At 42.0% G+C, this 26,137-nt stretch overlaps 1 protein-coding gene across 2 annotated transcripts in view; it reads left to right on the top strand.

The window, feature by feature from the left end:
• The window catches only part of ZBTB20 (zinc finger and BTB domain containing 20), a 793,456-nt gene that overhangs the window by 738,857 nt on the left and 28,462 nt on the right, over positions 1-26,137 (top strand). The window contains exons 8-10 of one of the 2 annotated variants that reach the window (XM_060150581.1): positions 5,896-5,996; positions 13,388-13,551; positions 13,925-14,112. In XM_060150581.1, coding sequence (XP_060006564.1) covers positions 13,541-13,551; positions 13,925-14,112 — 199 coding nt within the window. In that variant the 5' untranslated portion in view covers positions 5,896-5,996; positions 13,388-13,540. The remainder of the gene's footprint in view (positions 1-5,895; positions 5,997-13,387; positions 13,552-13,924; positions 14,113-26,137) is intronic. The other variant, XM_060150582.1, reaches the window with a different exon arrangement.

Here is a 26,137-nt window from a genome sequence, read left to right on the forward strand (position 1 = left end):
AAATTATTGTTACTATTATCTTTTTTGTAGGCCTTTGTCAGAGAAGCCCCATCTGTCATTTTAGAATGATTTGGTGTGATTTCCAAAGGGGAATGGCCATACTGAAATGAGATCTCCACAGAAAGTTCCTCGCAGCAATCTGTGGCAGTGTGTTACATAACAGCTCTGCTCTCTAAGGGCTTCCGAGACAGATCTGCAGAGCTGTCAACAATACAGCAGTCTGGAATGGAAATGACCCACTGTCTTTTCTGCCTCTGGCACCATTCAGAACCTTGCCAGCTGGGCTCCCAGGGCAGAGTCTTTATTACAGTGATGATGTAAGTGGCAGAGAGAATAGCTGGATTTCCAGATTCTGGGAAAAATGTATGACCCCAGCAGCCTTTTACCTTTTGATTTAAAAACTGAGTACACTGGATATGGACGCCATTGAAAAAGGATAAATATGAAACCTCTTCAAGTCATTTTCACTGAGTCTTTTTTAGAGTATAACTGCTCTTTAAGTAATGAAATATGACACACCATGCAATAGTTCTAATTAAAAACCCTCGGGTGTGTGCTAAGACAAGAGGGAAATAAGAAGGATAGAGGTGACAATTTGCCCAAAAGTGAAAGGAAAATCATAGCAAGAGGATGTGAAGCTGAGAAAGAGGAGTGTGATTAAAGGACAGAAAGATTATGTCTCCATTTAATTATAAAATGCACAATTTAAATCGAATGTTAGACCTACTTAAAATGTACTTATGTAATTACACAATGGGTGTGTATGCTTCCAGGTAATTTTTCACTGCAATGTACTAGACATATCGACCAGTGATTTCCTTTATCATTTTAATGTAGTTGCCAAGGGAAGAAAAGAGAAGGAAGCTCTGTCTGGTGAAGGGTTGATAACTGTCCAGCCATGTGATGGTTTAGTAAGAACTATGAGGAACTCTTGGGCTTCCCTGGTGGTGCAGTGGTTGAGAGTCCTCCTGCCGATGCAGGGGACACGGGTTCGAGCCCTGGTCTGGGAAGATCCCACATGCCGTGGAGCAACTAGGCCCCTGAGCCACAACTAGTGAGCCTGCGCGTCTGGAGCCTGTGCTCCGCAACGGGAGAGGCCACAACAGTGAGAGGCCCACGCACCGCGATGAAGAGTGGCCCCCGCTTGCCATAACTGGAGAAATCCCTCGCACAGAAGTGAAGACCCAACACAGCCAAAAATAAATAAATAATAATTAAAAATAAATATCTGCTTATATAAAAAGAAAGAACTATGAGGAACTCTTGAGCCCAATTTGCTGTCTACATGGGTGTTACTATTTAATCGATCTCTCAATGCATAGCATGGCTCCACCATACTGGCCAAAGAGAATATAATGACCAGTACCCCGTTTCTCCTCTGGTGAGTAACAGTGAGTAAGGTGCTCACCTGGGGGAGACAGGTGAAGTCTTGTAGGGCCAGAGGCTAGCATTTAAGAGCTGAGCTTTTCTGGACAAGTAAAATCTCCTGAGATCCCCTGGAAAAGTCTGTTTTCCTCACCTAGGTAAACACTGTTATCCCCACAACGTGTTTTGTTGGGCTTTACATCTTCAGGAGAAAGAAGATGATTCTGTTTGAGAATGAGGCTAGAGAGGAGATTAAACAATTAATGTTTCATCTACCACAAGAGAAGAACAAGGGACGAAAATTAGAACAGACCTGGGAGCAGTCATCTATCCTTTTCTATGAGTAGATTGGTGATATAATGAAAGGAAAATAAGTAAAAATTTAAACAAGCCTATAGGATGAATACTGGGCAAAGAGGGGTGGAAAAAGATTTATTGGTGTGGCATAATAGCAAGATTGCCAATAGCCTATGTTTCTATAAGATGAATTTAACCATAGAATTACCACAGCATGTTCTCACCAAGAACTTCAGCTGAACCCACTGCTTTTCCAAAGCATGAGAAATTTCTTCATTCTGCTTTTTCACCCTGAGTCAAATCACCCCAGTGGTATTTGCAGTATTGTCACAATTGTTTCTTCTGGTAATGCTAAAAAGTTTGCTTCCTTGTTCTTTAAACCCACCCTCATTTTTTAAACATCAGTTAACTATAAAAGGACATTTATTAGTTTGATTTATTGAAGTGAATAAGTGAAACAAAGTTTTTCTTTCTGTGGAAGCCAGTGTATCCTTGCAGGCTATGCACCCAACCCCTCACTCTCTTTGGTCTGGTCACTGCTGATGGTCTGCTGGGTCTATTGGTGCCAAGCAACACTGGTAGATATTCAGAGATTAGTGACCTTTTCTATCAATTGTCGTTGCTCAGCTGCTAGTAAGGATGTGGCCTTGAGCAAGTCAGTTCCCTTGATGTCCTCATCTGAAAAAAGAGGGGTTGCAGTAGATGAGCTTTAAGGTCTTTCCAGTTCAATCTCAGCTTCCATGACTCTAAGCAAGCATCTTTATTGCTTTTATTTTCTTTAATAAACTTTTTATTTTAGAACCTTTTTAACTTTTTACTTTATATTGGAGTATACTTTATTAACAATGTTGTGAAAGTTTCGGGTGTACAGGAAAGTGATTCAGTTATACATATACATGTATCTATTCTTTTTCAAATTCTTTTCCCATTTAAGTTGTTACATAACGTTGAGCAGAGTTCCCTGTGCTGTACAGCAGGTCCTTGTTGGTTATCTGTTTTAAATATAGCAGTGTGTACATGTCAATCCCAAACTCCCTAACTAACCCTCCCTCCCCACCCTTCTCCCCTGGTAACCATAAGTTAGTTCTCTAAGTCTATTTTGTAAATAAGTTTATTTGTATCATTTCTTTTTAGATTCCACATACAAGCAATATCATACATTTCTCTTTCTCTGTCTGACTTACTTCACTCAGTATGACAATCTCTAGGTCCATCCGTGTTGCTGCAAATGACATTATTTCATTCCTTTTAATGGCTGAGTAGTATTCCATTGTATATATGTACCACACCTTCTTTATCCACTCCTCTGTTGATGGATATTTAGGTGGCTTCCATGTCTTGGCTATTGTAAACAGTGCTGCAATGAACTGTATCCTTTCGGACCATGTTTTTCTCTGGATATATGCCCAGGAGTGGGATTGCTAGATCATATGGTAGCTCTATTTTTAGTTTTTTAAGGAACCTCCATACTGTTCTCTATAGTGGCTGTACCAATTTACATTCCCACCAACAGTGTAGGAGGGTTCCCTTTGCTCCACACCCTCTCCAGAATTTATTGTTTGTGGATTTTTTGATGATAGTCATTTTGACTGGTGCGAGGTGATATCTCATTGTAGTTTTGATTTGCATTTCTCTAATAATTAGTGATGTTGAACATCTTTTCAGGTGCCTCTGGTCTATCTGTATGTCTCCTTTGGAGAAATGTCTGTTTAGGTCTTCTGCCCATTTTTTGATTGGGTTGTTTGTTTTGATGATATTAAGCCTCATGAGCTGTTTGTAAATTTGGGGGACTAATCCCTTGTCAGTCACATCATTTGCAAATATTTTCTCCCAATCTGCGGGTTGTGTTTTCATTTCGTTTATGGAAAGACCTTAAAGCTCATCCACCCCAACCCCTCATTTTACAGGGGGATTTCCTTTGCTGTGCAAAAGCTTTTGAGTTTAATTAGGTCCCATTTGTTTACTTTTGTTTTTATTTCCGTTACTCTGGGAGATGGATCAAAAAAAATTATTGCTGTGATTTATGTCAGAGAATGTTCTGCCTATGTTTTCCTCTAAGAGTTTTATAGTATCTGGTCTCACATTTAGGTCTTTAATCCACTTTGAGCTTATTTTTGTGTATGTTATTAAAGAATGTTCTAATTTCACTTTTTTACATGTAGCTGTCCAGTTTTCCCAGCACCATTTATTGAAGAGACTATCTTTCCCCTATTGTACAGTCTTGCCTCCTTTATCATAGATTAATTGACCATAGGCATGTGGGTTTATTTCTGGGCTTTCTGTTCTGTTCTATTGACCTATATTTCTATTTTTATACCATTACCATACTGTTTTGATGACTATAGCTTTGTAGTATAGTCTGAAGTCAGGGAGCCTGATTCCTCCAGCTCCATTTTTCTTTCTCAAAATTGCTTTGGCTATTTGGGGTCTGAATCAGCAGACATCAGCTAAGCACTAACCTGTGTTCAAGGCATTGCGCACTATGGGTACAAAGTAAAAATGGCCTCTGCCTTCAAGAAGCTTGGCAGGGGGAGACAAATTACACAAATAATTATTAGAGTCCATAGAACGTGGGAAGGGAGTGGTGCAAAAAGTGCTTAAGGATTTGAGAAGGGCACTTTCCTTTGGAAAATGTCTCATAAGCGAGGTGGTGTTTGGATGACCCCTAAAGAAGCTCTATGTAGACATTGGGAAAGGGGAGGAAAGACCATGACCATGGTGGGAACAAGTGGGACTTCTGCAGTGTAGAATGCACTGTAGAAAAAAAGAGTAAGAAATTAGATTGGGGCTATATTGTAGGAGCCTAGAATGCCAAGCTGAGAAGTTTGCATTTAATCCAGTAAGCAAAGAGCAAAGCAGTAATGTGTTTAGAATGGTACTTTAGAACAGTAAATGTAGTGTTGTTGTGAAGGATGGACTAGAGGTAAAGAGGATCTGAGGGAAGGGAAGCCGGTTAGGAGGCACTCACAGAAGTCTAGGCAACAGGTGATAAAAGGATCAATAGGTGTTGGGATAAAAAGTGAGTATTGATTCACAGCCTGAGTAAAAACCACAGCAGGTGGCAGCTGATTGGATATGGGAAATGAAAGAAAAGGAGGAACTAAAGAAGACTCCTCGATTGTAGTCACAAGTAACTGGACAAAGATGGTACCAGTAGCAGGAAATGGGAAGGCTGGAGAAGCAACATATTTTGAGGGAAGGGCAATGAATTCTGCTGGAAACTTTCTGAACTAGAAGTGCCTGTGCAGTGTATGAGGGAGATGTGAGCTTCTCAGAGTTAGAGGCCCCATCTTATTCATCTTTTCTAGGTGCCTAATAGAGTCTATGTAAACAATGAATGAATGAACAAACAAGCAACTGAATCAATGAACCGACAACCGGCAGTTATTTAGAATGCAGGTCTAGAGCTCTGTAGACAAGCGAGAACTAAAGATAGCCATGTGGGTGTTCTCTATGGAGAAGTGACTGTTGAGGCCATGGAGGGTGGCTGTGTAGGCAAAGCTTGAGGAGAGAGAGAATCTTGAGGCCTGTCTGCATTTAGGAAACAGGAGAGAGAAGGCAGGCCAGTGGAAGAGGCAGAAGAGAACTGAGAGCGGGAAGTCAGGATGATGCAGCGTCCCAATGAGAAGGGAGGAGAGTTTCCAGAATAAAGTGGTAATCAGGGCGCAGTGTGGCCAAAGGGGAAAGTCCTGGGAAAAGACCTCTGGGCCTGAGGCTCTGAGACAGACAAGGGTCCATTCTGTAGCCCCTGAGGCTGAACTCCTCGGGGTTAGAGGATATGGCAGAAAACAGAGGCTGTAGTGAAGGGTGGAGAGAAGGCAAGAGATCAGAAACATGGCCAGGTCAGTGGGCGTTTTTAAGATAGGCAAGAATCTCAGAGCAGCAATGAGAGAGAAATTGCGGTGGAATGAACACTGGAAGAAGAGTCCACTGTGGCCAGGCTTCCCCTACCCTCACCCTCCACCTCAACTCCAACTCAGGATCACAGTGTCAGCTCCACACTGGCCGGTGCTGTTAACAGCTTCACACCAGGCAGGCAGTCAGGTGGAAACACTGAAAACGGGGCCTGGACAACGCCCTCTCCCTCTCCCTCCCCTGACCCACTGTTCTCTGGTGCAAAGTGCAGGACCCGACTCTCAACCAAGTCCCACGGTTCTGGCTCTATAGCATGAGCGATCAGCATCACCTCTCCATTTAACAGCCTTATCTTTGTTTGTTCCTTGTCTGATCCAGATGCAGCCGCTCTCTGCTCCCTGCCCCAATGAACATCTGCACTAGGCCCAAGCCTTGGAGTGATTTACCTGAAGAGTGACACCATTTATTTGAAAACTACTGTGAGTACATTATGCCTCCAATGAAAGGCTTCTTAGTTCACTTTGTTTAATTTTTTTAAAAAAACTCACACAATTGTAAGAGCAGATGACATTTTAGATGGCTTCATCTCTTGGGTGCAGCCAGGTGGCCAGACTCAGTCCTGAAGTGCCTGCATTGGTTCTCCGCTTCCAGCCTGCAGTGCGCACCCTGGGTAGCATCGCGCCTGCCTCGCGGGGTGGCTGTGCTGAGCTGCATCTGAGCGCACCTTGCGGGGACCGGTGCTGCTCTGCTTGGTCATCTGCGCCTCTGCCTGCAGCGTTGGCAGCTCCAGCCCTATCTGTTTGCTTCTCATCACCCTTCTTTGCCATTCTGTTGAATCTCACTGCAGCTTGTCATTTCACGCCACGCTGGACACATCCGAGAGCCAGCTTTCCGTGCCTGTGTCCACCTGTGATGTAGCTGCATCTCTGTGTCCCGTGCTGTGGTCTCCTTGTTATTCAAGGGGGCCAACACCCACCCTTGCAGCTGCGGGCTTCTTTGGCCACATCTCAAACCATTGTGCCCAGGTCAGCTCTGCCCTCTGGATGCATAGCTCTGAGTACTTGATTTAGTTCCCTCCACATCAGACATTTACGTAGGAGAAGTACAACCCTTGCAAGTCAAATTGCAGAAATAAGTTGGGATAGGAGCTATGATGCCTACAGAAAAATACTGATGAAAGAGTGACATCGAGTATTCATTGATCATTGCTAGAAGTAACAGATGAATATATGCTCTCTTTTACTAGAAAAGCCAGAAATTTAAATTACTTAGAGGCTATGCATGCAAAATAATTATACATTTTAGAACAAAAACTCATTCTGGTTGTTATATTTACACATTTTCCTATATGGTGTGAGGAAGGTAACGGGATGGTGTTTTACGGACATTTCTGTTACTGGAAAACGCCAAACCTGGGAGACTAACATCCCAATCAGGCTTCAGGTAGGATTTTCACATTCATATTTTCTACGTCTTTAACTATTCTGGCATAAATCAAACCCAAAGGGATGAAGTCAGAGTTTTGTGTTGTTTTATTTTGCATTGCATTTTACCTTTAATGCTGTCAGTCACCTGAATTGTAATTGGTGGTGATGGATATGAAGGCAATAGGCAGGCCTGCCTGTCCAGGTTGGAGGTGGGAACCATTAGGCTGATCTACAGTACCAATGCGCTCGAGGGACTGGGGACTAAAGACATGACAAAAGGTCAAAAATAGAGTGTCCTCATTCCATACCCATGCAAGGAACTTGCTTGTGGAATCACCTTCATTCGTCCTTAAGTTCAAGCGAAAGAATGCGCTAGAAATCCCCACATCTGGAGAGTTTTCTGAGTTTTTCTTCATCACAGCAGCCTGGTTCCAAAGTTTCAGCCTGGTTTATCCTTTGGGAGGGAAGAGAGTCTTTGCCACTCCTACCTTCCTGTACTGCAGAGAACCCATAACCAGACCTAGAAATCAGGAGCTAAGATTTCCTAAAAATCTCCGGGAAGCCCACAAGGGAGCCGGGCTGTTTGTGCCATTGGACATATTTCCCCTATGCAGAATTCCAGTGCCTGCATTCACGTTTTGCAGGTCCTAGAGAATGGACAAATTGAGTTCTAATCCTTGCAGCCTTTGCTTTTCAGAAACCCAGCTTCCTCATATGTAAAAGAGAAATAATAAAACTTACAGAGACTTGATAGGTGCAAACCTTCATTCAGTAAGGTGAATATGGTATAAAAATGTGGACTAATTACAAACGTATCCCTCCCTATGGATTCACAATACCTGGGTGAAGTCTCAAGGCCTGGAGGTGGGTAAGGAGAGAGTGAGTGTTAGATTTTAAAGCCTACCCACTCCCACACCACCTGCACGACTGGGCTCGGCAACCTGCCTACTTACCGGGATTGTTGCAATGACTAAATGAGATAATGTATATGTATCGTCTGGCACAGCAGACATGAGTATACTTACTCAGCCAACTAAAATTTACCGGGCATTTACTATGTGCCAGGCACTGTTCTAGGCACTAGGGGTGTGGCACCGAACAGAACAAACCAAAAATCCTTGCTCTCACATAGCTTATGTTCAGTTTTCTTCCCCCATAAATTACAAATAGACAAAACAGGTAAATGGACACTAAGAGAGAACTGATTTCATTTGATTTGCTGTGTCTTTCCTTCCAGAAAGTATAATTGAGAAGAAAAGGGTAAAGGAAATGGAGAGGGGGAAAATAGGTATGCTTATTCATCTCCCCCTCACCCCTGACACACACACACAAAACCCCAGAACATTCTCTGCCCTGATGCATGGCCCAGGAGACCGCCCTCTCCGGACCACGTTACCTAGGCTGCCTTCTCCTCTGGCTTCCCTTTGAATTTAGGCAACAGAACGCATCAGCAAGAGACATGAGAGTGGGAGGAGAGTGGGGTCAGGGTATTATGAGTCCAGCCCCTTCCCTACTCCAGTTCTGACTAGACTTAGGGAACTCCACCCCTTTCCTCACCCCTTCAGTTTAGCAGTTTGAAGCTGAGATTAACAACCTCACACTATTGCTAGTCCCTGGTGTATCACCATCCCTTGAGGATCCCCTAACCTCAGTAGAGAGTCCTTTCATTACACTCTTTTCAGTTAAAACCTCTGAGTGTGCCATCTGTTTCTTGCCAAGATCCTGACTGATACAGTGAGGGAGAAATATACTGAAAAACATTATAAATCAACCTTGCCAAGAAGGTTGAAAAATTGAGAGAATAAAATATTTTAATCATGAAAACATCTTAAATGGATCCGAGAACATTAGACCAAGTGGTGAAAGGATAAATTGTAAGAAGACGTGATAAGATAGAGTGCCAAGGTTGGTTTCAATGAATAGACCATAGTGCTCAGGTTTGATGGGCTTCTCTAGGCCAAGTGTAGCTTGCTTGACCCTCACCTTCAAGAGGAGCTAATAGTGTAGTAGCAGCAGTGACAAACACGTGAACAGAAAGAAGGTGTCGGGGGGTAATACGGTAAAATCAAAGTGTTGAAGAGTTTGCTTATCCTAGCGTTCTTTCTGCCTTTGCTGCAATTACAATCCATTTGCCCCTGCCCAAAGCTAGATATTAAAAAAGATAAAGGAAGTGCCTCCTTCTAGGTGAAATGATGAAAACCGCAGAACTGATGCTGTCTGTGAAAGAGCTGCCCTCATGGGGCACTGACCGTGCGCCAGTGCCATGCCAATCACTTGACAGGAAGTGTCTCATTTAATCCTCACATCAGCCCTAGAAGGTATTATTATTTCCATTTTACAGATGAGGAAACTGAGGCCCAGAGAAGCAGAGGAATCTGCCTAGGGTGCACAGCTACTGATGGTAGAGCTCAGTTCTACTACCAACCCCCACTAGGGTGGTTTGTTACCACCTCCCCTTTGCCCCTCTTCCCAAACACTCTACTAAGCCTCTTGCATGTATTATTGGGAAGGAGAGCAAAGAAATAGTTACCATGCCAAAACGATTGGGGTGGGGGAAGGAGTTGATGAGCAAGGTCATGGGTCAAAATTGTCATGATCCAGTGACTGAGTATTTATCAAAAAGACGTTCTGACTAGTCCTTTTCCATCCAACCAGGCTGATAAGTGGAAGGCATGTTAATGTGCAGGAGAGGGTGGGAGCCCAGCGAAGAGAGAAAACTGGGAGAGGGGGACAGAAGAGAACACTCTTCCCTCAGCAGCCCCCGGAGACTGATGAGAGCTCACAAAGATAAAATATTTATTTTCCATATGTTGCCGAAAGCATTGCCATCACTGCATGTGTGCAATATGTGCAAAGAAGTGTGAAATCTATACATCAAATGCCACCGACCTAGTTAATTTCCGTGCATTTAACATGCTTAATGCCTACCATCTCCTCAGTATGTTTTCATGTATATTTCTTGACACATAAAATACGGTCTTAGCAAGGAAAGAGCCAGCATCATCCACAGCCTTACTCACTGCTATGTTTCAGCCCAAAACTTGTTGCCAGGGCCAGCACAAGGAGAGTTAAAAACCAGTAGGTCCTGCTGGCTAACTCAGCCTCCCGTCACCTTAAATCGCCTTCCCAGTTCTTGAAGCAGTCTTCTTCTGTAACAGAAATGTCTGTAGTGGGGAGATGAAAATGCGTTTGTTCTCTTTGGACAATTGGGAGATAGAATGTCAGAACTGACCGTTGAAACGCAGGTGCCTGCAGCCACACTTTTTTTGAATGCAGAGCTCCACCCGTGCGGCGGGAGGAAGTGCACAGTGATTGGTCTGTTTCTCTGCGGAAGTGTTCGCGTACACCCAGTTTTGCTTTGCATGTATTTACGAAACATCTGCCCTTTTCTTGTTCTTAAATCCTTCCCCCTCACCAGCCCCCTTTCTCCTTTCTCCCATTTTCTTTCTTTGTTGTCGTTGGCTCGCCTAATTTTTCACTGGAGCTTTCATTTTCCGGTTGAGGGGCGACTTCATCAGAGTGTATAATTTTAACATTGAGGGAGGGAGGGAGAGAGGGAGAGGGAGAGAGAGGGAGAGGGAGAGAGAGGGAGAGGGAGAGAGAGGGAGAGGGAGAGGAGAGAGAGGGAGAAAAGAGGCTAAGCGGCCGGCCAGAGCTTGGCAAACCAACCTTTGGCATGGTGACCAGAAGGAAGGTTCTGGTGTGGTGGGGAGTTTGCCTGACATGCTGCCTGGAGTCCGCCGGTGTGCTGCTGCCCTCTACAGGCTCCAGGGAATAGTGCACAGCCACCGAGGCTTGGAGAGACTTGCCCTCAGATGTGCTGTGCTTATATAATTCTTTTACACAGCCAGAGAAGGTATTTTCAATTAATTACTACAGGACTTGCTTTTTCCTCCTTAATAAAATATGAACTGCAAAAATAACTGCAAAATAAAATAAAAGGGTCAAAATAACTGCACCTGTGCATGTCTAGATGTAGATTGCTGCCACGTTTTAGTGTTTCTCAGGTCTGGAAAAAGGAGTACAAGAGAACTATTAGAGAGTGAGATGGAAAATGAATTGTTTCTAAGGACAATGAGTGTCTCTCTGTTATCTGTGCAGTTGGGAAACGGCCCAGTGGTCTAAGGACAAGTAAAGTGATATTAGCCAAATGAAGGGCTGAGCCCAAAGGTTGAGTTTTCAGTATTTTCTGTTTGTAGAAGTGGTTTCAGTGCCTCTGTGCTCTGAATGTTCTCCAGAGGTGACCCTTGAGACAACAAACAGGAGAATATGGTGCAAGATGTCAGTTAGAAAGCAGGATCAAATCTAGGGAAGGAAGCAAGGCCATTGACATAAAGAACAATACAACTTTTGCAAAGTTAAAAATAAAAGAGTAATGTTGGTGGGTTGACCACGTACTCATGTTTGAAAGAGGGCTTCCTTAATTTCCTGAAGCACACGTCTGAAACTAGCCTAGGCCTTGTTTATGAGTATCAGAAATAATTTTTTTTTTTTCCGTTAAGTGATGTCTGTCAGTGTTTCATCCCGATATTTAAATGATTCATGAGGACCAGCCTAGCTTCAGCGGGCAAAGTGGTCCTACTCTTACCAAATGCACTTCATGGATTCAAAGGAAAAGCAGCCAGTCGATGTAGATTTCCCTGCTGCATAAAGAATAGGAAACTTAATTGGGATTCAGACTATAACTATTTTCGAAATATACTTTAATTTCAACTCAATTTCATTCCATCAACACACCTATATTGAATGACAGCTTTGTCTAAGCAACTCCGCTTAACGGTATACACTAGACCGCAAATCTGGGAGGGCAGAAACCAGGCTTGTTTTATTTCCTAGCCTATGCTGGCACATCATAAGCACATAAATATTTGTGAAATGAATACATGAATAAATGAATAGTGGGAGGGAAGGAAGAAGGAACGAATGGGTGAACACAGGGAATTCAAAAATAGCTATGACATTCTTTTCACCCTCAGAGAGTTTACAGTCTCATAGACATGGAATTCACCTTGACTGTCAGCCTAATGTGGTCATCTCAGATTTAGTGAATCAAAGCTGTGGGAGTAGAGAAGTCAAGGAGGATGGGAGTCAGAAAGTAAACAACAGTCTGAATAAAAGGTGTTATGGTGATAGCAATGGAAATATAGATGTGCAAAATATGAAGGAAGCACAATTGTCAGGACTTGGCAAACTGGCTTTAAGGCAGAGGAAGGTGTATGACCCTGAGGTTTCCAACCCGGTGGCAAACCTGGTGACAGACAGCAGTGATAGAAATAGGGACCGTAGAGGAAGCGTTGGTTTCCATGGGAAAAAAATGAGTTGGGTTTTGGAAACTTTGATCTCGGATACGTCCCTACACTGAAAACCAGAAACAAGCTCCTTGAAGGTCCATGTAGACCCTCAAGATTTGGGGGTTTGTTCCTTAGTCACCCATTCAACAAAGGGTGGGTAAAGGAATCCAATTTGTTGCTTTTGTACTGGCTTCCTCCATCCTGAAAAATATGTCTGAAAGCTCTCCTTCTATTTTCATCTTTACCATGCCATCTCTGCCTCCTGCCCTCTGGAAAAGCAGATTTGATTTCACAACCTGTTGGACCAGAAACACAGCATGCTAATCATAATACCATATTCTGCAAGGGCAGATTCAACTACCCAGTACAGCAAATTTCAATACAAAAATTCTGTATAACAAGTCCATTGCCATGCTTAGAGAAACAAGGGAAACATGGGAACAGACCTACTTACAACAAATTCTGTACCACACATGTTCTCCTACCAAAAAAATGAAAGAAAATATTCTTTCTGTTCACCATACACATGATGATAAAAAAGGCACAGAACCAAGAAAATTGGGGGGGGATGTTCAGGATATGACAAGTAATCCAGTTGGGTTTGACTAGGGCCTGGGGTGCATGCAGCATAAGCTAAGTATTTATTCATTTACATCAGTTGCATGGTTCTAGAGAGAGGAGCTGACTGATGGCTGAGCTGTTTTACTTCTTATTCCTGGTCCCAAACAATTAGTGACAATTACTTTCTAATTCCCTTCACCCATCTCTTTTCAAACACACAGTCCCAAACACACAATCACACTCCTGTACTCCAGGATCATGTACTAAATCAAAAAACAAAGGGAATCTTAAGCTTCACGTGGGTAAAGAGTTGGAATAGAGGATCTCTGTGTGACACCTTCCTTCTTTACCTACTGGAGTCTAAGCTCTTCTTTTCACTTTTCATTTGCTGCTTTAACAAATCCTTTCATCACTACCCCTCTCATCTGTACAACCTGCAAATTTAGATCGTGATTTGAAATTATGTGTTGATCTAAAATAAAATCTAATAACAGCAAGAAAGTTGACTGTTACATAATGTGTTCCATGACTAGAAACTGAAAACTGGAAGGAACCTTTAAGGCCTTCTAATCCAAGCCCTTTATTTTACAGATGAGGAAACTGAAGCCCAGAGAGGTGAAGTGAGGTGCCCAAGGCCACACAGCAAGTTAGAGGCACAGCTAGTACCATAGCTCAAGTCTCCAGACTCCCAGTCCAGTGCTCCTCCCATTACTCCACGGGTCCTGTCTCTAAGCTTCCTGACAAATGCTAGAACGGTAAAACCTCCACTAGTATTTTTCCAGACCATGTTAAAACTCTTAAGGGGGGAAAAAAGGATGCTTTCTTGGATAATGTCAGCCATACGTAGCTCAAGCTGTCTGAAGTTCTGGGACAGGGTCTTTTTATGCAGCCAACAGAGTCCAAATGTGGTGCTGTTTGCTTGGCCCATATGCTTTCATGTGTTCCCAGTTAGGCCATTACTGGAGGGAAAAAAACAAGAATCAGCTTGTTTTAAAACAAGGGACATACTGGACTCCCTCCCATCCCCCCTCAGAAAAAAAAAAATCAAGTTATCTTTAACAGATTCTAAAAATGCCTTTTCCCAAATATGCAGTCAGTTCCTTCAAAGGGCCCTTTGTTTATTTTCAGGAAGAAACCCAAGACAGCTGAAAACCAGAAGGCATCTGAGGAGAATGAGATTACTCAGCCGGGTGGATCCAGCGCCAAGCCGGGCCTTCCCTGCCTGAACTTTGAAGCTGTTTTGTCCCCAGGCCCAGCCCTCATCCACTCAACACATTCACTGACAAACTCTCACGCTCACACCGGGTCATCTGATTGTGAGTACACCACTTACACCACTAAGGTGATGGTGTCTTCGCGGTGCTGGGAGCAGGCTTCTCCCCCGGGTTCGGGCTTTTTTGCATTCAGAGCAAGCTGTTTCCGTTTGGTCTTCTAAAGTAGCCAAAGGTAACTTGCCACCATTTTGAGTCAGCCAACATCTATATTTTCAAAGCTAGAGTGTATTTCAAACCCAGGTGACCAGCCATTTGGCCTCAAAAGGCTGATTAATTACATCCATCACATTCTCTTTCATAACATTGACTCAAACACAGAAGCCGTGTTGCTGTTTTCTAATTATTCTTTTGTCCCCATGATCTGGATAATGGTACTTCCACCATGACAAAATTGAACAACCAAATATGGACCTCAAAAGGAAACTTCCATTTTGAGATTACATAACACAAGTCAGCTTTGCATTAGTTATTGTAGCTTGGCTGAATTTCTGTCTTTCCAGTTTTTAATTTATTTTGAAGTGGCTAAAGGACAGCATAAATTTACAGAAGAAAAGAGAATGGCTTCCAAGAATTCAGAAGCCACCCAGACTTCACGTAGCCAATAAGAATTTAGGTTAAAAATATTTTTTAATTAAAAAAACTGCCTATGGGCTAAATTTGGAAACGGGCAGCTTAATGAGATTGTCACTACTGAAATCACTCCGTTGCTGTTTGTTTTTGCTGTCTTCCCACTAATCTGAGAGTCGTCACTTCTTCAAATTCTATTTTAAGAAAGATGATAAATCACGTTTAGGAGGTATTTTCTGAAACGTAACTGAATACTTCAGAGAGAAAGAAACACATGTGTTGACAATGGAAAGGAATGGAATCACTTGGAGTCCAATCGGAAAGAATATTCCTTTTAGTCTTGGAGATACCCGACAACTATTCAGAACTGATCTCCACAGTGGATGTCAGGCAGAAAGCTGGCGTATTCATCTTTGGATTAAGATAAGACCAAGAAAGTTTTATTTTCAAAAAAGGACTCCATTTATCCTGTCCACAAAGCAAAAATTATTAATTAGGAAATGAGATTCTAAATCTCCTGTCGTTATTTTTCTGACAAAGCAAACGTAACTCCGCAAAAAGGGTGAGAGGTGAATGAGCCTGGGACATTCCATTCCCTACGTTCTTCATCATAATAGTCCCTGGATAAAGGGACATGACCAAGGGGTTGGGGTTTGGGTGAAGGAGCCTTTTTCTACTCGTGACTGAGCTGAGACCACACTCCGGCTGTCACTAGAAAACGAAATGAGAAATAACAGGCTCCAAGTCTCTGCAGCCCATGTAAGTTGTACAAAGCTGCTGCTTCTATACAGAAACTTGGGGGTCAGAAGCAGGGACTGTGTTCAGTGGACCATCAAAATGGTAACATCCTTGGCCTTCTTGCCTGGCAGTCTCCAGCCTAACAGTAATTACAGGAAGAACTGGAAAATAGCGTGGCACGGTGCCCATAGACATGTGCGTACTGTCCCTACCTACCAGGAAGGTAGCCTGCTCCTGTGGAGAAGGACCTGGAGCTCCTGCATGCAGGCCTCCAATGCCTGACTTTCTGCCACAGCTTATGGGGAAGATTACATAGAATGGCCTTAGCCCAGAAATCCCATTACAATAAAATGAATGTTTTGCTGAATAGAAAGAGCACTGGGCTCTGTGTACTATACTTTACCATAAGCATCATCTGACTAGGCCTTGGCGTTAGCTTGGAATATGTACAAGGCACAGCCCCTTGGTGACCCTGAGGAAGCCAGTGGATCCAAGCTCAGTAAGGTCTGAATACAGTTGGAAGGAGAACAAATAGGGAGGAGAAGCCTAATCTCCAGCTGTTCAGAAAGTCCTTCTGATTTTGCCATTAAGATGTATAAGTCTTCTCTGCGCCAACCTGTTGTTTAAATTGATTATACTTTTCCCCAAATATATTTGGATTGTAGTTTGTCCTGATTTGAGCCTACACTTAGAAGAAAATTGTTTTGAGGAAAGATTCACAGAAATCTGTCCATTTGGAGTTTGCTTGAGAGAAGACAGGAAAGAGGTTTATTTTAAGCTGTTAAGATTTTTGGATGCTCTTCTTGCATTCAAGAGGGTTTTTTTTTTTTTTTTTTTTTTTTTTTACTTTCAAATGTCACTCTTACCGTAGATTAATTTAAAAGCCTAATTTCTTTAAGGTAAAATATTCAGTTTCTATTTAGAACTAACAGATTTGGAGCATTTAAAAATAGTGCCCTTGACTTGTTAGTATCTTTAACTTCGGAAACATTGCACCAGTATGTGGTGTTCCAAGCTTTCACAGTGCCTGAATTTTTACAGCACCTTTTTATTTGTCATGTGTTGAGCAAAATCATTCTTAGTCATGCCTTATTGTCCATTCCCCATCAGTCATTATAATTCTTCCCAATTTACAGATGAGAAAACTGAGAAAATTGACACCCAGATAGATGAATGCCGTGCTTAGTAGTTACCTCGTTCAGACACGGGGAGGGGGAGAGGGGGATGTCTGTGGATTTGCCCTCAGTGTGAGCCGCCTGCATTCTCAGTTCTGAGCCTGGAGATGGCATTCCTGGCTCGAAACAGGCATCTTGAAAATGTTCAATTACTCATATTGGTGACGAGGTTATAGAACACAATGGGTAAGCATCCCCACGGAAGAAAAGTCAGCTCTGCATACGAACTGATCAGGGTGGGCAAGCCATGGCGTTGTTGCATCTGAAGCACACAGGCCGTGTTTTGGAGCTAAGAGAACAAGTCCAACCCCTTAAATTCTCAGTTGGCTATTTAACCTACGAGCCACTTCAAATTCAGCAGAAGATCCCAGTAAAAGTCAAAGCAAGAGGGAATATGGCTGAGAAACGCTTTCCTCGGTGAAATGATGAGGTTAATACCACTACTGAAATGTGTGCTGCTTTTCAGTGCACCCACTACAATCACCTTTTAGCAATATTCCCCCATCACCCCTTAGCTTGTCACCTCGTCACCATTTCTAACAATCTCACGGTAAACAAACGCAGATGATGGGAGCGGAAGGCATCAGGATGAGTTTCGGAATGCAAAGGGTACCAAACCCCTAGGCGTTTGACAGAACAGTTCCCACTGCACAGGCTGAGGATGAACCGAGCCAGGCTCTCCCTCTAAACACTTAACAGGACTAAACCAAGTCAGGAGAGCAGACGAAGCTCTCCGCGGGAAAACCTTTCTTGACAAATATCAAGCCGTAGCACATCACAGTCATGTACATGTGAAAGATGCTCCCATTTTGTTTTCCCCCAAATAAGGCTCCCACTGAAGGGAGAAGCGATCCTCCACCCCCATCCCACCCCCGTTGGCAGTCTCCCTGCTTTGGGCTGTAGAACCACCTAAGTCCAATGTCTTTGTTTCGTTGGAAGCTGACATCCGTGGTTACTTACCTTCTCAGGTTTTGCACTGGCCTCATCAGATCATCTCATTTTTTGTGTCCTTGCCAAGATGCGCTTACGCATTAGCGGTTTTTATTTATTTTTAATTTAACCTTTACCCATTACCAAACTGTTGTGAGGGTGGGTTTAACTTTAGCTCGGTAGGCAGCATGACCCTGCCGGGCTGAACGCTGTCGAGGAGTTGGGTAGGTCCTTCCTTGGCTCTCTCTTGCCGTCCATCTTCATTGGCCTTCCCCCTCCCACCCCTTTGCCTCAGTCCCCAAGCCTGAAGATATCAGTACACTTGGTTCAGTGTGAACTTTTAAGCAATTTTTTTAGAGAACAAAACAAAGAGGATTTTTTATGGCAAACTCCATTAATGCCACATTAAGGCTGACATTTTAATTACCCCAAAGTCAGGAAATGCAAAGTTCAGGTTCCCACAGCAAAAGAAACTGTCCCCTTGAGTCCCAGCATTATAGCAGATTCTTTCATTCCCGGATTACACAACACCAGGCGTGGGGACATTGTTCTTCATCCACGTATGTGGAAAGGAGCACAGCTTTTATCTTTTGTTTTTTTCCTGTAACTACAGTTGAGGATATGGGTCTTTAGCTTCCCTTCCCAAACCATCTATATGTATTATCCTGGAACGGAAGATGATTAGAGCTCTACATGTGCGCACGGACAGAATTAAAGTTGCTGTGGGAACATTAACTCTGATTTCCGGACTTCCGTGCCAGTCATATTTAAACCATAATGTTGTAATTTTTGGCATGTAAGCAATGTGCATTTCATGTACACAGACAGAAAGAAGCATAAAATGTATTTTAAAGAGCAATTAATTACTAACTTTGTGATTAAAAAACATTTGGTGCATGTTCCTTCCCATTTAGCATCAGCTGCTGGTCTTAGCCAGGCCTAATAGATGACATACTGTGTCTCATCCTGCATCTCAGATGTACTTACTGTATGTTCCTGTTCTTCTAGATAATTAATTCCCTTAGTAAAGCTGTAGGGGAAAAAGAAAATGGAAGGAATATGCAAGCATGTAAATAGGGTAAAGGATATTTTGGAGGAAATGATTCATTTCTGCAAATAAACCTTAGTCCCTGATAAAGAGCCAGAAATCTGCTAAGTGGGTGTAGACAGAGGTTTCTGGCCACCTTAGAGCATCTGGTCCAGGGCCATCAGAACAACTTCAAAGCAGATTTCCCCCTGAATTCTGGGCATGCCCAGTGGGGGAGTGATGTTACTCTGTAATAACTCTTCAGGCTTAAGGCTTAAAAAGTTGTCTTACTCTGTAACAGCTTTTCAGTTTATATTCAAACTGGAAAAGAAAAGTTGTAGGGACTCACGTAAAATAGAGGTTTTTCCAAAGAATCCCTGATTTACAGAGCAGTGTTTTTAATTCCTTTAGATTTGAATCTGGTTGACCTATTTGTGTTAGAGAGGGAAGTGTTTCAAAAATAACTGTTTGAACAAGTTTGTTAGTAAAAAGGATTAGTAGCAATACTCTAAGGTACAGTGTTTAAGAACACAAATACTTGAAGGTTTATTTGAAACTGGGTGAGATAGAATTTTTACTGAAGGGATGTGTCGTCTAAATGCTCAGGTCAAGCTTTAAGGGGAACATGCTTATAGAGAATTTGAACCTCTGTACTTGCTATTTCTTCATTATCTCTTCTGTTGTGTATTCCTTTTGTTTAGCTTGGTTGTGTGTAGTATCTAACCTTTAAGAAAAAGACTTCAGTTTTACAGGGCTCTGATTGCTTTTACTTGGGCTGTCTGTACGTGTGAATGCATGTCTGTATGAGTGAAAACCGCTCAAGCAAGTTTGAAGGTCTCTTTGGCAAATTCGACTGCGTGTTCAGAAAGTTTCCAATCAGAAAGCTGATTCAGAGTAAAACCTTCCAAAAACTTCCTGAGGCACCTGTTCACATGAAAAGATTGGATTTCTGCTGGAGGTGCTCAGAAGGCAGTGTTTATAACTGAAGATCTCTGTTTGGAGTGCCAAAAAATGAAAAACATTTTTGCCCCCAAAAAACCCTCCATAAATGTTCAAAATGTATCATCAAACAAAAGCTTCATTTGGATTCAAATGCATGTATCTCAGCAGATGTGTCTAAGCTAACTGGAATCCCACAGGAGCAGCTGAACTGGATTTTGGTATGTCTTGATAACTGAAAGAGTTATTCTTAGACTTTGGAAGGACAAAAATGGTCCATCTGTGAAGAACTGTAATAGAGACATGACAAAAAACAGCATCCTCTGAAAGAGTTTATTTATGGAATTTAGGACAAGTTGGACAATCCTGAAAACACTTTGGGGTCACACTAATTTGCAGAAGAAATAGAGTCAAAATGGGATGAAATAAGCCACTACAGATAGTTATTATCCTATGGCTTGCTATTAATTTTCTCATAGATTCCATATCAGTTAAACAGTAAATAGAGCATCTTTGATGTAACTAAATGCTCTCAGTGTCCCCAGAGTGTCTCACATTCCTCTTTATTCTACTTCCTATAAAGAATTATATATTTACCTTTTCATTGCTAACAGTTTAATCTTGTTTTCCTGCTATTTCATTAACCAAGTAAACCTCTTACTTATTAAGTGTGGATTCATTTCTTTAAAGATTGTCTTTCCCTTTTTAAAAGTCACCTTTCTTTTCCTGAGTTAATTGATACATAATCTCTTTAGAATTATTTTTATTACCTTTGATACCCTCTTATTTAGAGGTTTCAGTGTAAATCCCACACTTATACATTAGAAGGCCAGTTAATTTTTTTATTTGCTCTAATTTCCTAGAGTTTCCACTTAATATATCTGGGGACACATTTATTTTTAAAAATCATATGTCTTGAAGTTTCATGTCACAATCTACCTCTTTTTATGAAAGTGTTTCTCTTTTTAATAAAAATTGTCCTCTCCCTACAATGCTAATGTAACTGGACATCTTCCATAGCCACTTGACTCAGTAACTTCCGGAAGTCACTCTTAACCTTGTTCACTCATGCCTTTCTCCATTTAGCCATGCATCAAATGCTGTTGAACCCCTGCGTCTGTGCCAAGACCTCAGCTAGGACCAGGGGTGAAGATACAAACAAAATACCGTCCCCACACTTTAGGAACTCATGGTGTTCCCACACACTTTCCCCAACTTTTAAACCTGTAAAAGGGGACATACAAATGTGGTATGAAAATGTCTGATGATGCACAAAAAGCTCCCAACCTCCTGAAGTAGTGGAAAGGGCTTTGCAGGGGAGGTGACATTAGACCTGGACCAGGAAGGAATAGGTGTGTGTAAAGCTGAAGAGGGAAGAAACAGCCTTCCAGGCAGAAGGAACAGAAGCAAAACCACAGAGGCACAAAAAAGAGCATGGTGTTCTCAGAAAAGAGAGCCGTTCAGTTACCAGACTCAGACCTTCTTACGGTTTGCCTCATTTTAATATAAACTCACAGGACAGTTTGCATTTGGGTAACATTGCCTGTCACTAAAAGTCAGCTGGGCTGAGCTACATGTCCCTTTAGAGACATTTGCTTTCCAAATAAATAATAAAGCAAGACACCACTTATTTTCTAATGGGAAAAGTGCCTTTCTTTGCATGAGGTCAGTAGATGTAGGAAAGTATTAGGAAAAATCTAGTGATAATTTATTGATGAATCGTTCAAAATAACTTTTCTTATTGAGAGGTTCATTCCTGGAGCCACAGAGTCACCTGTAAGGGCCGTGCTGGAACTCTGTCATTGACTCCTGGTCCCTCCAGATTCTAGCCATCAGTCTTCTTATGAAATCCTCCCAGGTCCCTTGGGAAATCTGGTCTCATGGCCCATTGCTTTGAGTCACACCATGCCGTGTTACTCTGCCAGATATTGCATGAATGTGCTTACGATTGTCCACGTATAATTGCTAAGGTTGATTGCTGACCTTCAGGGCTCTATTCTTCATCTTTCCATGTCATGTCTTGCTGAAGCACATCTTTAATTCTTATCTGCAGCTGCTGGTGATAGTCTCGTATGTGCTTCCTTCACTCGTGGCAAATTTCGTTATATGAAATTAGTGTTCCTCCATATCTGTCAGGGCCTCTCACGTCCTGACTTTAAAAAAACACACACACACACACACACACATGTACTACTGCCTTCAGAGAAGGATCATTTGATCGAGAGTATGCATGAAGATTCTAGAAATTTCAAGTCAGATCCTTCCACCAATCACTTCATACCAGGTACTGTAGTGAAACCTCTTATTGCCACATGCTGAATAAGCACGTCTGCTTTTTCTTTCCTTTTTTTTTTTTTTTGCTTTTCTTCTGCTCCTACATCTACTGTTCTCTCTAAGGAATGTGTGCAGTTAGAACTTTTCATCAGCATTGAAAGAGATTAAAGTTTAGCTGGTTTAAACCTATTATATACATGGGGAAACTTAGGCCCAAAGAGAACAAGGGTCATACCAAAGGGTTCTCAACATAGTGAGTGGAAGAGCCAAAAACAGAACCTTGCTCCCTCCATCCCCACCATACTGTGCTGCCTGTTATTGAGTCTGGTTCATTCTCTGAACCAGAAGGAGTCAGGACTATTTATCCATCAGTTTACTGAATGCTTTCCGTGTAGAGGACCAAGCCTAGGTATTGTACAGGATGCAGTTTTATGAACTGGAGCCCTGTGCTCAGAGACTTAGAGTCGCATGGAGAAGATCAGATACATGCACAACCAACTGCCCTGCAGGGTGGTTAAAGCTACGTCCCTGTTTACCCGGATGCACAAGAGCATCGATTGACTTGATTCACTGGCTTGGCAACCATGTGTAGAGTATATCTTAGGTGTCTGGCACTACACTGAGTTCTGCAGGGGTAGAAAGTGGGAGACAGACAGACCCTGCCATCAAGAATTCTAAGACTTAGTACATGCCCTCAAATCACCATTATCTTAGATAGAAGTTAGAAAGTTCATAAAATACATTATAATCCAGTTAACATTAACATCCAGTTCAGTTTATCAGGAAAGGTTCCATTTGAGGTCTCTTGAAGGATGAACAGAATTTCATTGGAGGTTAGGCATTAGGGTAAGGTATAAGGTGTTTGTATTCTGGGGCAAAACTGTGGAAAATTTTAAGTAGGGGTTGCCATGATCTGGACTTTGCTTTGAGAAGATCTAATCTAGCAACAGGGATGTGGAACATGCTTGGATGTGGAAAGGGATGACGAGGGAGAGGACAGAGCCCAGGAAGCCTTGTCAGTTGTTCAGATTATTGGTAACCTGAGGAGGCTGGTGACAGTGGGATGGGGAAGATCCAGGTTCAACAGACGTTGTGGATGAGGGTGGGCAGCTCCAGGAGCTGACAGAGTGTTAAGTAAGAGAGAGGAAATCATCAAAGATAATTCCAAGATATCAAAGAGAGAAGGTGAAAAGGAAATAATGAGAGGAACAGAATACAATTCAGTTTTGTACCATGTGGAGTATGAGATACCAGAGGTAGACCCTGTGCAGACAACTAACATTGAGTTATAAATAGGGTACTGGAGTAAAGCAGGATGACTTGAAATTAGGGCTAGCAAATGCTTTGGCCAAGAGGGGCATACTTTAAGCCATGAAAGTAGGAGTAAATTCAAAGAAGATTTTTGTTGAGAGAAAAAAAGGAAAATAGAACCTTGGGAAATATTTATATTGAATGACAAGAAAGAGAAAGAACATGAAGAACCCGCAAAGGAGGGAAAGAAAAGATGGTCTAATATATAGGAGGAAAAGCAGGACAGTGCAGAGAGACCAGCAGGGAGAGGAAAGGTAGAAGGTAGGCAGTGCGGGTACTGCAGCCTCCCAGAGGCTGTCGGGAGAACAGAGTCCGACGCATCACGCAGACACCTTAGAAAAGGGTTCAGGAGCACACAGAATGAATGGAACACCAACAGTAATGAACCAGTTTTTTTTAAGTTTAATACTTTAAAAAGAAATAATAAACAGGTAATGCAAAAGCAGGGTGGTGAATATCTTTACGATACAACAGCCCTAAGCCCATTTATAGACTGAAGAATAAAAACCAGTTTTAAGGGAGACTCTGCAATTAAACAGGCAAGGTGAGAGAATTAGATCTCTCATTTTACAGGGCAATTAGGATGATAAATATATGTAAAGGAAATTTGAAATCACTACCCAAGCCCAAAGAATCAGTAATTTTATTACATTAGTTCTTTCTCTACTTCTTCCCGACATTGGTTTCTCTTCCCTGTAGCTAATAAGAACCAGTGTCTTGCAAAAATTGTTACATCCTCTTCGGATGACTTCACAAATGTTCACTAAGCCTCAGTAATCTCTGAGCATTAAGTAGAGGACAGATATTATAGACTTTGAGACTTTAACTTTTCTAAAAAATTTTAAAACAAGTTATTTCAAAGCATAATCCATTTTTTTTTAAATGCCACATTGTGTAACTTTCTTTCATGATAGATCCAATTCAAGTAGTTGCTAATAACAAGTCTATATGTTGTTCTCATGTACTCCTGCATTGTCACAAGACATCAAGTTCATTATTTATGGGGCATTTTTAGTTTGTTTATTTAGTCTGTATTGTTCTCTTTGATGGTTAAACACATCCCTAAGGCCACAGTCCCCTGGACACACAGTATCTGCAATTACTCCTACTTCAGGGTGGTGCTCTGGAACCAACTAAATGAAATCTTATTTCGCTCTGCTATTAAATTACTGTAAAACTAAATAAGAAAATTATTTTCTCACTACTAGAAATTATACAAACAACCACATGGAGGAATTTTGAATACGAGTTTTTATAATTTCACAGGGAACAATGAATTCATAGTTGACGTCAAAATGGACCTTGAGGAGGTTTTCCTTTCCTCTCCAACTCCAAAAAAGAATTTCCTCCGACTCATTTATCCTCAGTGGTTTTAGCTAGGTTCGTGTTATCCATTTTATGCCAAGATCTCACGCAGTATTAGGTGAGGGCATGCATAATTTTTAAGAAAGCTTGGTGAACACCACGTGAAGAGTTTCAAGAAGTGGTAACTAAATTAACTTTCTCATTCAGTTTTCTGCTGTAATGATTTCCTTTCCTGTATAATCACTTATTGTCTCTTTGCCTTATATCTCAACCGGTACTTGGATATAAAGGAGATAATGAAGGAAAGGTGTCTATAAATTTGAGCTACAGAGTGTAATCCCATGTCTCATGGAAAATGCACATGCAAATTCCGAACTTCAACCATGAGAAGTTAACCCCATGGAAAAGGAAGTATATCTTTTTTTTTCAGGGAAATATTGTAGGTCTCTCCAGGCAGGCCTGAATATTTTTTTCCAATTTTAAGACCCCCCCCCCAAATGTAGCCTATTCCATTTTATTCCTGACATTAGGTCCCAGAGGGGTGATTGGATCCTAGGCTCCTGAAGCAGCCTCATAATCCTTGGCTGACATGCTGAGTGGCACTACCCAGCAGACATGATGTCCTTGCATAGTGGCACAGGCAGAGACTTTAAGCAGAGTGTAACCCCTCCTCCAGAGGAGGAATTCCTGAGCTGGAGGCCTTAAACTCCACTGGCACCGTGACTGGGCCTCCCTCTCAGAGTCTATGAACTTCCTAAGAAGATAGGCACACGCGGACGCATGCCAACGTGCGGGCTCTTCTTGGACACGAGTGTATAACTTTGCTTAGATTGGGGTCAGAGAACTAAAAGAAGGAAAGAGCCACTTCCCCAGGACAAATCCCAGTCAGAATCTACATCCTCAAACCTGGCCCCCAAGAGTAAACCAAGAAGCAAAGGAGGGAAAGTCCGATGTGGACTGACTCCTGAAGCTCTTTCGGGTTCTCAGTGTGCCCGCAGGGCAGGGACAGGTATGCTAACAGACCTCGAAAGCTATTTCCTGAACATGTTGATAATGGACTAAGATTCGGACCATGTGTTGCTCTGAAAAAGTTTTCTTACCCCTTGGTCTGGTTGTTTGCCCTTTTTCATGTGAACTTCAGCCTGTGCATGCAGTTTACGTGCCTCTACTTAACCTCCCTTTGTTTCCATGTCCTCGAGTGCATGATGAGAATGCAAATAGTATCTATCTCATAGCATTATTATAAGGGTTAGAAGGAATGCTATCTGGAAAGCCCCTAAAACAGACCAGACAGACAGCACTCAGCGAATCTGAACATTAGCTATAGTTTAAGGGTTTTAAATTATTAAGTAAATATGAACTAAAATTGATGCGACATAAATGAAGGTTGTAGCAGGTGTTCCATCCCTCCCCCTGAGAATGACTGAGACAGAAGCCGTAGGTCTGTAGGAGGGTCTGTTCTTCACTTCAGGAAATGGCCAATGCCCTTCTCCTTGTCTGTTCTTGGATTCAGACCTGGGCAGACAGGGAAGCTTCTCCATCATCTTTTTGCCTTCTTTTATTTCCCCATTTTTCTTGTGTTTTCTAACATTGGAAGAGAACTAATACTACTAAGTATCTACTTTTTGTCAAATACATTATATCATTCTTACAAAACACCCCATTTTACAGATAAGGAAACTGTGGTTCCGAGAAGTTTAAAAAAAAAAAAAACTTTCGGAATGTTTTCTTCTTGGTATAGGGAAGGTTAGGGTATTATTTACATTATAGTATAGTGTTAACCTATTAAGTTCCTATTTGT

This window comes from Lagenorhynchus albirostris, chromosome 5, assembly GCF_949774975.1.
Source record: "Lagenorhynchus albirostris chromosome 5, mLagAlb1.1, whole genome shotgun sequence".
NCBI lineage: Eukaryota > Metazoa > Chordata > Mammalia > Artiodactyla > Delphinidae > Lagenorhynchus > Lagenorhynchus albirostris.